We start from the raw sequence: 13319 nt of genomic DNA on the forward strand, positions 1-13319 counted from the left end.
ACACACACACACACACCATAATCCCCAACAAAGTAAAGCAAAATCCCACCCAAGACCAACACAACCCAAAAAAAGTGAGTCATATCCACTTAAACAAAGATCTCCATTACAACTGATCATAAGTAAGTTCCTTTCATCTTATTTCTCCTATTCAAAAACAGCAGACAACCATTCACTGAAAAGAGCATTTGAACAAACACAGTACTGTACTGACACTGTCTGTTTTTTTTTAAGTATTTATTTTGTTTAACATATTACCAGATGAGTAGACTGTGTCTTCATTGACTTTTTTAACTGAAGCTGATCACAATGTTGAATATAAGTAAATGTTCCAATATACTTACTAGAGTTAAAACGCGCCTTTCATTATCTTCAACCAAAGAAAATGTGTTATTCTTAAAATCATCTGGCAAATAAAAAAGATCCACAGTTAGAAATATCACACATATATCTGAAGTCATACACCTGCAATTTATCAGCCATAGCTCTCATATCTGTAGCTGAGTACAAGTGGTTTTCCAGTTCTCAGTGACTTTTCACTTTTGGTACATTCTTACCAGTACTAACTCCATTTACTGATACAGGACCCAAGTTGCAAATCTTTCCAAGGGCCAGGTTTCTGAGAGTTTATATCAGCCAGTAGCCACATTATTAGAAACATTTTACTATGTCTTTCCATGAAAAAGATTCCTAGAAATTCATCATCTGCTCATGACAGTCAATTTCTGGTGGCTCTGTACATAACCTGTATACCTGTCTGTAATCCATTTCTATAACCTTCAACATAAATTAATTCTGGTTTAAAATTCTTGTTGTCAGCAGACGTTTCTCATCATTCAAAGTCTACTGCTGAAAACTAGAATAACAAGAACATGGGTATAATATTATCTTTGTCGTTTCAAAAATGAACTGGTTTTTATGCTTTCTATACCTTCTGTTAGAGGATTACAGTGAAATCACAGTAAAAAGAAAATTAATAGACAATTTGTATTACACCTTCTAAAGTAGAAATTGTATTCCACACTACATGAAGATTATTAAATGCTGCTTTATGTTTAAGACTATAATAATATATTAGTACGCTAGACAACCTATATTTCATAGGTTCATAGGTGTGTAGTAGGCTAATGGCCCTGGAGCCTTTACAAGTCTAGCCTATAGGATTACCCTGGCATTGTGCCACCCAACCTTAGTTCCGAGTGCCTCTGTCGAGTAAAGCCACTGGAGTGATCCCTGCAGTGAATTTTCTATTTCTCATCCACTCATCAAGATTTCTCTTGAAGCGGGCCAGTGAGGTGCTCTGCTTGATATGTATGAGAAGTCTATTCCATAGCGTAGGCAGTCTCTGGGTTATGAACCTGTCCCTCCAGCATGTTCTGTTGATTGTGGTAATGAGGTTGAGGTCTCTGGATCATGTGGTGCAGAGGGATTGGGATTTCTTCAGATGTAGAATTTCTAACAGAGCTGGGTCAGACATGGCTTTGTAAGTCAAGCAGAGATCGCCTCTAAGTAGGCGATATGAGACAGAGAGTAGTTGGAGTTTTTTTAGTCTGTCCATATAGGACAAATGTTTAAGGCCTAGGATCCTCTTTGTGAGGTACTTTTGCAGCCTCTCCAGTTGTTGCAGGTGTTTAGTGAGGTACATGCCAAATGGGGCATTGTACTCAATGGTTGGCCTAATGAGGGAAGAGTAGAGGGAGACAATGAGCTCTTTCTTCCTGGATGCAAAACCCTTAGAAATGAGATGTGCCACATAGAAGGACTTTCTGACCACAGTGGCAATGTGGTGGTCAAAAGAGAGGTTGCTGTCAACCTGTGTTTCCAGATCTCTTATAACACCTAAACGTTAAGCTAAATTATAACAGCTGGCCAATACCAGATTTGTGTAAAGGTCTTATGAATAAGGACATCACTAGATCACACTTGGAAACCTTTATTTATTAATTTTTTTGACCAGGTAGTTAGAGTGGTCCCTGTAGACCCTTTCTTCTATGATTTTTGCCAGAGGCACAATGTGTATTACAAATTAAATTTGAGCAACGTCTTTGTAAGATATAATAACAGCAGTCAACATGCAGTATATTTACAATAAGAGATACTTATAGTCGTTATTGTACTGTATAAGAATAGGGTTTACAGTCTCACCTAAACCATTCATATCTTGCTGATATCTTTACCACATTGTTTATAAGTCACCTGAATGATGATAGAATTTTCTACACACCTTCTATTAGAGAAAGCTAACACCACACAGAAAGGCCTACATTTAGATAAATTACTGTTCTGGTTAGGGAGGGCGGAAGCAACATTTGTTTGTATGAGTATCAAATCATGGAATCAATAGTCAGGAACTTAGTTTGTATGTAATGGGAACAGAACAGAAATAGCCTATGTTTTACAGGGAGCCATTCAGCTCTTTCAGTGATGACACATTGTTGTTTCTTACTAAGGAAGCAAGAGGAAAAAGCAGACTTAGTACAAGGTCTCTAGAGCAAAGGTGAGATCTCTAGAGGAGATCGAGGCATAATGGGCAAGACATATTTTAAATGTGTATACATATTTTTTTCCAAATTACATTCTAGGTTCATGTATCAGCAGGCTTATAATTTTACAGTAGACTTTCATAAAATTCATGTTTTACTATTCAATCAAACTAAAACACATGATAACATGAGTGAGGGCTCAAATTTGTCCCTGCACACCACAAATTTATAGTTACAAACTCCAAGATCACCATACCTTGGAAAAAAAGGAATATTCTGAGAAACTGTAGTCTCTGAATTAGTACAAGTCCAGCTTTATGGCTATTCAATCTCCACATTCTGGGACTCAGCATTGCAACTCCTGACATTTCAAATGGTTACCACTCAAAACCACATACTTTAGTACTTTTTGTTAACTGTCCATGGCAGGCACTTGGAGTGCAGTTAGCTTATAGCTTATACTTGGGGAAGGGGCAGTGTTCATGTCATTGGTCTTGTTGAAGATCACTGTAACTGCCTGCTAGTAAACCAGCTTGTTATAATTATTGAAAGGAATGGAGAAATTGAATTGCCTAGATACAATCAAATCACCTAAAAAATGGGTAGCAGATAGCCCCTTTTAGGTCTGAAATAATGTGTGTTATAAAACGGGATAAAAACTGTAAGAAAATGTGTTAATATTGAGTCTTATAGAATGCCAACAGAATTATAAGCAGAATTTGGCAGAGTATTGTCAGCTTTAACTGCTGTGGTCAGTTCTTCTGGCAATATGGAATGCTTAATCTGGTGAAGTAGAAAATCTACAGAGGTTCCTGACAAGGAGACTGTAGGGAATAAATGGCATGTCATATGGAAATTGTATCAAAGCCCTATCTGTATACTCTGTTACCTACAGATTGTTAAGAGGCAGTCTGTGCCTGATATTCCGGACATCCTTGGATCCTACTCTGATGGACCCTTTGCATATCCACAAAACAAATAACATCAGAATTACTCAATCTATGAATTTAAACTTTGCTTGTGATGTAAAGAGGACACATTTGAGGGGCAGGTATGTGTCTCAGAGAATTCTTCTTCCCTGGAACAGGCTTCTCATTCATGTGAAGCAGAGGGCTTCCCTAACACTATTTGAGAGAAACCTGGACCAGTGGTTTGGAAACGAAAGGTATGTACTTACCATAATAATAGATCCTTTCATTCCAGTCCATGTGATATGACATATGGATCCTTAAGCACCAGCTTGAATCTGATCGGGCTGATTTAATGCTCCAGCCTGGAGTCTTTCACAAACTTTTACCCATAGTGTCCTGCTTCTTCCTAACTATCTCAGATTGACTTTGGCAACTGAACTGCATATATAATGACTTTGACTCAGGATGAAGGTCTTTTAGGATGAATTAGAAGAGGGCAGGTTGTCATACTGGCTTAATTGGAATGAAAGGATGTATCATTATGGTAACTACATAACTTTCGTATCCTATTCATTCATTCCATCCGATCCAACATGTGTGTCAGAATCCCTAGCTATGTGATTCCTGGGTGGCCTCAAGAGAGGACACCCTTCAAGATAGAATCCCAAAAAGAAGCTTTGGCTATGGAAATATAGACCAACTTGTAATGCTTGACAAAGGCATGTGTTGAAGACCAAGTAGCAGCTAGGCAAATGTCATCCAAGGATAGAGACCTGAAAAAGGTTGTTGAAGTTGTCATGCCCTAGTGGAATGAGCTTTAGGTTTGCATGGCAAGGATTTATTTTGAGACATGTAAATGAAAGAAATACAGTCTGACAACCACCTGGACAAGGAAATATTTGATATCTTCTTGTCCAGTTTGTTTTGTGAGAAGGATACAAACAATTGTTTATCTTTTCTGAAGGAAGCTGTCCTGGGAATGTAGAAGTGAAGCTGGCTGTGTACATCCAAGATATGTAAAATGTATTCTCTTTTATTTTGGTAATAAGGAAAAAAACACTGGTGGAAGCTGTATAGGTTTTGGAAAAATTGGTCCCAGAATCTACTTTAAGAAGGAAAGAGGAGTTGGTTCTCAGGGTAACCCTATCCTTATAGAATACGATGTATGGAGGATAAGGTATGTATTTCTGAAATCCTTCTGGCCGAAGTGTCATCCACTAAAAGTATAGTTTTCCAAGATAACAATTTTTAATTAATTTTTCATTTTAATTCTGCACATACAGCCACCTCAAATGTTACTTGGGCATTGCTTCCCAAATGAAATTTAATTGGCAAAGAGGAGCTGGAGCCTTTATGGGGGGCTCAGATGGAAAGTACCTTTTAGAAAGGCTTTACATAACTTATAAGAGGCCAAGTAACAGTCCTTAAAATCTATGTGGAAGGAAGGAATAACTGCCAACTGTACTTTGATAGTGTAGAAGCCGGACCCCAAAGAAAACATAGAAGATAAAAAATGCAGAACATCCCCACAGACACTGAGAAGAGTTCTGTGTTATGAGATTCAGCCCATATGGCAAATCTTTTGCATTTACTGCAATACACTTTATGTGTAGACTATTTGAGAAGCTGTAAGGATGTATAATACTTCAGCAGGAAGGGAAGTGTCCCACGCTATCACTGGAATTGGGGAAACCATACAGTTAGTTTCAGGTTGGAAAAGATCTGGGTGAGGTTTACCTCACAGATGAGTGACAAGATTTGATATTGGATGGAGAAGCCAAGGGGGTTCCTTCAGGTAAGGTTTTAGGAGGGGAAACCATATCTCTCTAGGCCAAAATGGGGCAATGGGGATGACTGTGGCCTTGCACTGAAAGGCTTTATGTATGAACTTGGTCATGAGTGGAATTGGGAGATATATGTAGAGAAGCCCCAGAGGCCAATGACTGGACAGAGCATGGCAAAATACTTGCTGCACTTGGTGTTCTGTGGGGTAGCAAACAAATCACAGCATGGTTTGCCCCAATGATTGAAAATTAAAAGTTATGTACTCATCATAACTAGCCATCTGCATTGCCCATTTTCATTCTTCCTCAACACATGGGTTAGATCCTCGGATCCAACTCGGCCACACACTCTAGACTTCAGGTCCAACTCTTGAGCTCCTCCTTCTACCAATAATGCCTCAGTCTATCCCCAATACCTCAAATTGAGTTTGTTGCTGTAAGAGCCCTATTGCTAGACAGAAACAGGGATAGCTGAAAGAAACAAGGGCTCAAACTAGGAGCTATAGGTTCCAGTTACTGTCCAACTGATTTTCTCCAGAAGATTTAAGGATTGCGATGGATGGGAGGGAAGTTGAGGAAGATTGAAAATGGACAACACATATCCCTAGTTATGGAAAGAATATAACTAAATAATGTTTAAATATGATTATGTCCTTTTTCATTATTCCTCATCACATGGGTCAGAATCCCCAGCTACGTTGATCTTGGGTGGCCCTTATGAAAGGATATTTGGGAGTACTGCTGAGCCAAAGGTAGTCCTACTTCTGGAAAAAGGGGCCAATTTGAAATGTCAAACAAAGGTATGAGCATTAGACCAAGTGGCAGCTGCACAAACATCATCAATAGAAGTTTTTGACCAAAAGGCAGATGAAGTAGTCATGGATCTAGTTGAATGAGCTTTGGGTGTTTTGGGTAGGGAACTGTCTTGCTGAGAATAGATCCAAGAGATACAATCAGGGATCCATTTAGCTAAAGTAACTTTAGGAACTGCACAGCCCAGACTGTTTGGTGAAAAGGAAACAAATAACTAATATGACTTTCTTATTTGTTTTGTCTTGTGTAAATAAAATCACAATTGGCTGTGCACATCAAGGAAATGAAGCATATATTCTCCTTTGTTTGAACATTTTGGAAAAAAGACTGGTAAATGAATGGATTGGTTAATGTTTGATTCAGACACAATTTGAGGTAAACAAGAAGGGTTTGCCCATAAGCTAACCCTATTTTTATGGAAAATAATGTAAGGGGTTTTGAAGAAAAGGCCTGGAGTTCAGAAATTCACCTTGTAGAAGTAATAGCTACTAAGAAGGCTGTTTTCCATCAATGAAATTTTAGGTAATTTTTTGCTGAAGGTTCAAAAGATTTCTGAATTAGACCTTGTAGCACAACCATCGGATCCCAGGGAGATGAAGGAGCCTTTATTGGTGGTCTAAGGAGAAAAATGCCTTTTAGAAAACTTTGCATAACTTGGAAGAAGTCAAGAAATATTTTTTTTATCTCTGGTATGAAAATCGGAAATGGCTGCTAATTGCAGTTTAATCATAGAAAAACTAGCACCTTCCTTAAAATGACTAGCCAGAAATTCAAGTACAGCAGAAACTGGAGCAGAAAAGGGGTCAATATCATTTTCAGTGCCCAAAGTGAAAATCTTTTCTACTTTCTCTTATAAATCTTCTTGGTAGAGTCATTTTGTGAGGGCAAAATTATGGAACATACTGGGGAAGAAACCCTGGGCTGTCTGAACATCACTGGAAGTGGCGAAACCATGCAGTACCTTAAGGGTCTGAATTCTGGGACGGTTGATTCCTGGTGGGTGTGAGAGGAGGTCTGGAAATGGTTTCAGTATCCTTGGAGGATGAGGAAGGTGAGATCATGGAAAGGGGAACTATACCTGTCAAGGCCAGAAGGAGGCAATGAGGATGACTGAGCTCTTCAGCCTGTTTGCTTTCTGTAGAAATTTGAGAATCGAGGGAAGTGGGTGATAAGCATAAAGGAGACTAGAGGGCCAAACATAGACTAGAGCATCTCTTGGTGACTTTCCCTGAGGTGGGATTACTGCAAAATACCTGCTGTATTTGTTGTTGAGAGGGGAAGCAAAGAAATCACAGCAAGGTTGGCCCCAATAAAGAAACATTTCTTCCTCCACAGACTGTTTGAAAGACCACTTGTGTGGCATCAAAATGGATCTGCTTAATTTGTCCCCTAACAAGTTGGTTTTCCCCAGTATATGCATTGCAATTAGAAAGAGGTTTGAAGAGAAAGAGATTGCCCATTTCCACACTCTCATGGCCTCTGTGCAGAGGAGGTAAGATTGAGTTCCTCTTTGTTTGTTGCTGTATCAGACAACAGATGTTGTCAGCCTGTATAGCAATAGTTCCTGAAGGAAGAGCATGTTGAAAAGCCTGCAATGCTAACAAGACTGCTCTCATCTCCAGTACACTGATATGCAGATTGGTCTCTTGGGGGTACCACCTGCTTTGGACTGTCAATCCCAGGAAATGCCCCCCCCCCCAGCTAGAAGTCAAGCTGGCCTAGATGAATGTCTTTCAAGTGGATCCCCCATTTTATGTGTCATTTGCAAACTGGAGTAAGTTTGATAGGAAAGTATAGGGGTTGTCAAAGAATGGACCACTGAACAGCTAGAGTCCACTGAAGAAAATGCATAAAATATCATTCCAAAGGAAGTAACACAATGGCCGCTGCCATGGAGCCTAGTGCTTGAAGAACTAACCAGGCTGAAGGAGATGGATGGGAGATAATCTGATGGACTTGAGACCTGAGAGTGGATATATGATGCATTGGTAGTGATGCTATTTGCTTTGTTGTGTCCAGACGTGTGCCAGTGAACTCCAGGCTCTGAACTGATATCAAGTTTGATTTGGCATAATTTATTGTTATCCCCAGTGACTGGCAAATCTGGAGCAAATAGTCCCTGGTCTGTTCGAGAAGATCCTTGGATGGGGCGGTAAGGAGCCAGTTGTCCAGATATGGAAACACCTGAAATCCTTTGGGTCTCAGGTGAGCAGCCACCACTGCCATGCATTTAGTAAACACTCTGCGGGCTGTGGGAGTCCAAAGGGCAGGACTCTGAATTGGTAATGACTGGCTCCCAGCCAAAAGTGCAAATGTTTTCTGGAGTGCCTGTCTATTTTTATGTGATTGTGCGCATCCTGAAGATCTATGGAGCATATCCAACTGTCCTTGTGAAGAAATAGCAGAATGAGAAGGTGGTTCTCTAGAAAGAGAAAAAGCCCTTTCCATGATCTCAAAGGCAGATGGACCCAGAGAATCTGCGAATAACTACACCAGAGATGAAGCTTCCCATACAAGCAGGTCATGACTCCTCTCAGATCTGTGCCTTGAGGATGGAACCGGAGTACCAGACCTAAACTGTCCGGGGCTGAGGATTTGAGGGGTAGGGACAGATCCAATAACATTGGAGTCAATCTCGGCCCCATGGACCCAACTCTAACACTTCAGCTCCAGGACCCTTTCTGATCTGAAGGTATTGGAGTGGAACTAGTCAGGAATGCTGTTGGAGTTAAAGAAGAAATCTTCTTTGGATCTGACTCTGGACCTCTCGGGGCTTTGAGATGCTGGGGCTCCAAAACCATGGGACAGATCCGAGAAAGAGAGAGGATAGTATGAAATGTAGTTGGAAGGCTCACAGATCTAATAGGGAATGGAACTGATATGACCCCCATCTGGATCTGAGCTTTGAGAAATTTTTGCACCATCCTATCCACATCTGCTTCTGATAAATTTCTGGAGGACCTGAAGGATGTGGGGGACTGTGGCCTTGAATGCTTCTTTGGCGTTTGTAAGAATGTAGAACGTAGAGTAGGAGAAATTGCTTTTAAAAAATACTCTGTCATGTGAATTTCATGAGAGGTGCCAGGATTCAGATCCAAGTGTCTGGGATCTGAGGTAGATGCCATAGGACTAGCTGATATATTTATCGGATCCAAGGATTTTGGATCCAAAAACTTTGGATCTGACAAAGCAAATCTAAAATTTTTCAGGTCTTGAACTGTGGCTCTGACGAATTCCTCGGAGACTTCAGTGGGAGCATTTTCTGTGCTGTGATGGAGCAGACTTAGTAACTTTGGTGGAGGTTTGAGCCCCAGAAGATGAAGTTGTAGCAGCAGGTAGTAGGTCATTTAGGATCAATTTATTGCATCAGTCAGCCAGAGCCCTTTATTAAAGGTGGAACAGATACTGCAGCTGGTATCCAAGTGGTCGGCTCTGAGACAATAAACACACTCCTTGTGGGCATCCATGTTTGGAATTTTATGCCCACAAGAAGTGAATTTCTTGAACCCAGTCGGTTTTTCACATATGACAGGGAAGAAGCCAATGTGGTGCAGTACAAAATTAGAAGAGAAATATGTTTTTTTTTTTTAAGAAGGAAAAGGGAAAAAAATGAAGAATTACCAACTACAGTAATTTAGAAAAAATACGTTTAAAGGGTAATAGGTAAAAAGAATACCAACTATGGTACGAGAGAAAACTACTATACAAAAATTGTATAATGCCTAATGCTTGCAAAAAGTAAGAGGGAGGCTAGGAAAGTCAAAAAGAATAATTTTGAAGAAATTTTGGAAAAAAATAAGCAAAGAACTCTCAAAAATTCACTAACTTCTTGCTTAAGAAACAAACCTGCATCTGAGCATGATGGTGGCAAACGAGATCTGAGGTATCGGGGCTGGAATGAGGCATTATGGGTACAGGAAGGAGCTTGAGAGTTGGATTTAAAGTCTAGAGTATGTGGCCGAGTTGGATCCGAGGATCGGATCCAAACCTATGTGTTGAAGAAGAATGAAAAGGACGACATTAGATTCTCCTTTGATATTACTGGATTCAGGGATCACTCGTGAGTAAAGAGGAGATTCCTGCTGAGTCTGTCTACAAGGTGTTTGAACCACCCAGGGATGTCTGTTGTCAGAAAACAGTGAGAGGAAGTTGCCCATTGCCATACCCTCAGAACTCTGTGGCAGATCAGATAGGATCAGGTTCTCTCTTGCTTTTTTATGTACCAGACTACTGTCATGTTGTTTGTCACTCCTAGAGCAAGCTAGTGTGAAGACAAGCCTCTGAGTATGACCAAGAATTTTGGACCACTCTCCCTTCAAAATGTCGCTCCCCCACAGCTGAGAAAGAATGCGTCCGTTGTTACAGTTGTTTCTGGAGAGAGCACCTGGAAGGGCCTGCCTGCAGCTACCAGGGTGAATTAAGCAACCTGTTTAGATGAGTTCTGCATCTGTAAAACTGAGTTAGTCTTACAGGGTGAGACAGGTGGCTCGTACTTCTGAGACCACTGAGACTAGAGTAACCATTGCAGGATTCTCATATGGTAACAAGCAAACTGTACCAATAAAAATAAAAGTTATGTACTCACCATAACTATGCATCTGTGTTGTCCATTTTCTTTCTTCCTCAACGAATGGTTTGGATCGTATCCTTGGATCTGACTCGGCCACTTTCTCTAGATTCTAGGATCTGACTCTTGAGCTTCTCCCTTACCCATAATGCCCCTGACCACTGTGTTACCTCAGATAGAGTTTGCTGCTATTATCCAATATCACAACAAGGTATCTCAACATACATGTGATAGAAAAGTGATAGCTGAAAGATCAGTAGCTCAAACAGGAACTATAGTTACTATCAACAATTTCATTAGGTCTGCTCCAAAGACATGGATGGAGGAAGGAGTGAGGGGAGTTGAGGAAGAATGAAAATGGACAACACAGATGCATAGTTATGGTGATTATATACCTTCTATATCTGATGTTGTCATTTTCATTCATTCTTCAATGAATAGGACAGATTGCCCAGCTTTGGGTGGCAGTCATGGAAGGATTTTCCAGAGAACCACAGAACCAAATGCAGCTGTTTCTGGAGATGATGTTCAGTTTGTAATGTGCAATAAAAGTATGAGCATTACACTAAGTGGCAGCTGCACAAATGTCACCAGTGGAGGCCCTATCCCAAAAAACAGCTGATGGTGTCATTGACATAGTTGAGTGTGCTTTTGGTTGTCTTGGTAAGTTTAGGCCTCTCGAGGAATAAACATAGGAAATACAATCTGTTAACTATTTGGTTAGTGAAGTTTTTGAGGCCTTCCCATCTTATCACTAGAAAAGGAGACAAATAATTGATCAATTTTCCTAAATTCCTTAGTCCTGTGAAGGTAAAGGTGAAGTTGCCTATGTACATCTAAAAGATGAAGGGTAAATTCTTCTTTATTGTCAAATCAGATCTGGGTTAGACAAGGAGGAGTATGAGTAAAAGTTTGGGAAGGGCTAGTGTTGCCACCTTTTAAGCAGGCCAAAGTGGGACACATGGGGGTGTGGCTGATATATACATCACTGTGAGTGTGGCCGTGGTTAATGGGTGTGGCCAAGCACATGACATCATCATGGGAGTGATGAAGGAGATGATGCAGTTATGGGTATGACAGTGTAAAGTTACAGCATACTAAAACTGACCCCCCCCCCCACAAACCACTTAAATTATGTAGTTATAATAGTAAAAATTAAGCTTTACTGGATACGGACTTCTATAAACCATTACAAAACATTTAAAAATGTAGCATGGTTAACAACATAATGGTAGAGTAGATCCCACAACTAAAGATAGAAAACCATTAAAAACATTGACCGTAACATAGCTGGTAGCAGTGTTATGTCTCTGTAGCAATAAAAGCCTAATCTAAACAGAGAAAATAAATAAAAAACACCCTTCAAACTAATAATGGACAATGCTTTTTAACCATTAACATTAAAACATACCTCTCAACTGTCTAAACTTATGTAGAAAGTCCATCTTTTTGTCTCATACTTTTGGTCATCTCCTCATAAAATGTGTGGTTTTCTGGCAAATTATTGAAGATTAAAGTCACTAAATAATGATAGACATTGGAATTTCAAACTTTATAACCTTCAGAAAATGCATGCTTACACAACCCCTTTTATTCTAGCAATGTTCTAAGTTTATAGGCCCACTATTTAAAATCTGTCCCTGTTTTTGTGCCTTTGTCTACCCATTATCTTAGCTTTGTCCAGATTTCTTGTGCAAAGAGGTTGGGAGGTATGCATTAAAATAAAACAGCCAGCAATTTAGCTTTGTGCCCATTGTATGCTCCACATCTAAGCAAGGTGAAAAAAAATAAAGTATTAATACTGTAATAGTACTAATTTACCCTGCACAACATAAAAAAGATAGACGCACCAACAACAACCCAGCCTTGATGAAACATATTACTACTATAACCAAAGCACCATATTTTACTCCTCAAGACAACATTAAAAAACATGAATACATAAAATACACACACATTTCACCTCTAAAAGCAAACTGTCCTGAAACACATTTCCACCTGTAAAAGCAAACTGTATTAATACAGCCATACTAACATATATTAGCAGTATGCCAAAAACACTACATTTATACTCAGAAAGAGAGAGAGACACACACAGACACAGACACACACACACACACACACACACACACACACACACACACACACACATACATTTTCTTCTTTAAGAAAATTAAAGTTATGTACTCACCATAACTGTGCATTTGTTTTGTCCATTTCATTTTTCCTCAATGATTGGGTCTTGGATCCAACCTTGGATCCAACTCAGTGCATTTACAAGCCTCTCGGATACAACTCTCAAAGTCCTCCTCTACCCATAATGCCCCAGTCAACCTGCTATATCTCAGATTGAGTTTGTTGCTTATAATCCCTAGGAGTAATTAACTGTAAGCATATTAAAAGTGAAAATAGAACTAGCAGAACTGGGTCTCAAACCTGGTACAGAATTTCCACAATAACCACAATGTCACTCCTGGAGATAATAGGAAGGAGGAAGGAGGGTGGGGAGTTGAGGAAGAATGAAAATGGACAATACAGAATCATAGTTATGGTGAACAATGTTGCTCTTTTCATTCATTCCTTAACGACTGGGAGAGAGTCCCCAGCTACGTGAACCTTGGGTGGCCCTCATAGAGAAGGATATTGCAGAGTACTGCAAAACCAAAGGCAGCCCTGGAAATCAAATCCAACTTGAAATGAGCAATACAGGTATGAAAATTAGACCAGGTAGCTGCTGCACAAATGTCATCAACAGAAGTTC

The 13319-nt window shown here is 39.8% G+C and overlaps 1 protein-coding gene across 1 annotated transcript in view; it reads right to left on the bottom strand.

The window, feature by feature from the left end:
* The window catches only part of LOC122794082 (testis, prostate and placenta expressed), a 694197-nt gene that overhangs the window by 656465 nt on the left and 24413 nt on the right, over positions 1 to 13319 (bottom strand). The window contains exon 2 of the mRNA XM_044062223.1: positions 345 to 406. Within this exon, the coding sequence (XP_043918158.1) occupies positions 345 to 406 (62 nt within the window). The remainder of the gene's footprint in view (positions 1 to 344; positions 407 to 13319) is intronic.

This window comes from Protopterus annectens, chromosome 1.part0 (genome assembly GCF_019279795.1).
Source record: "Protopterus annectens isolate FY-2018-M chromosome 1.part0, PAN1.0, whole genome shotgun sequence".
Taxonomy (NCBI): Eukaryota; Metazoa; Chordata; order Ceratodontiformes; family Protopteridae; genus Protopterus; species Protopterus annectens.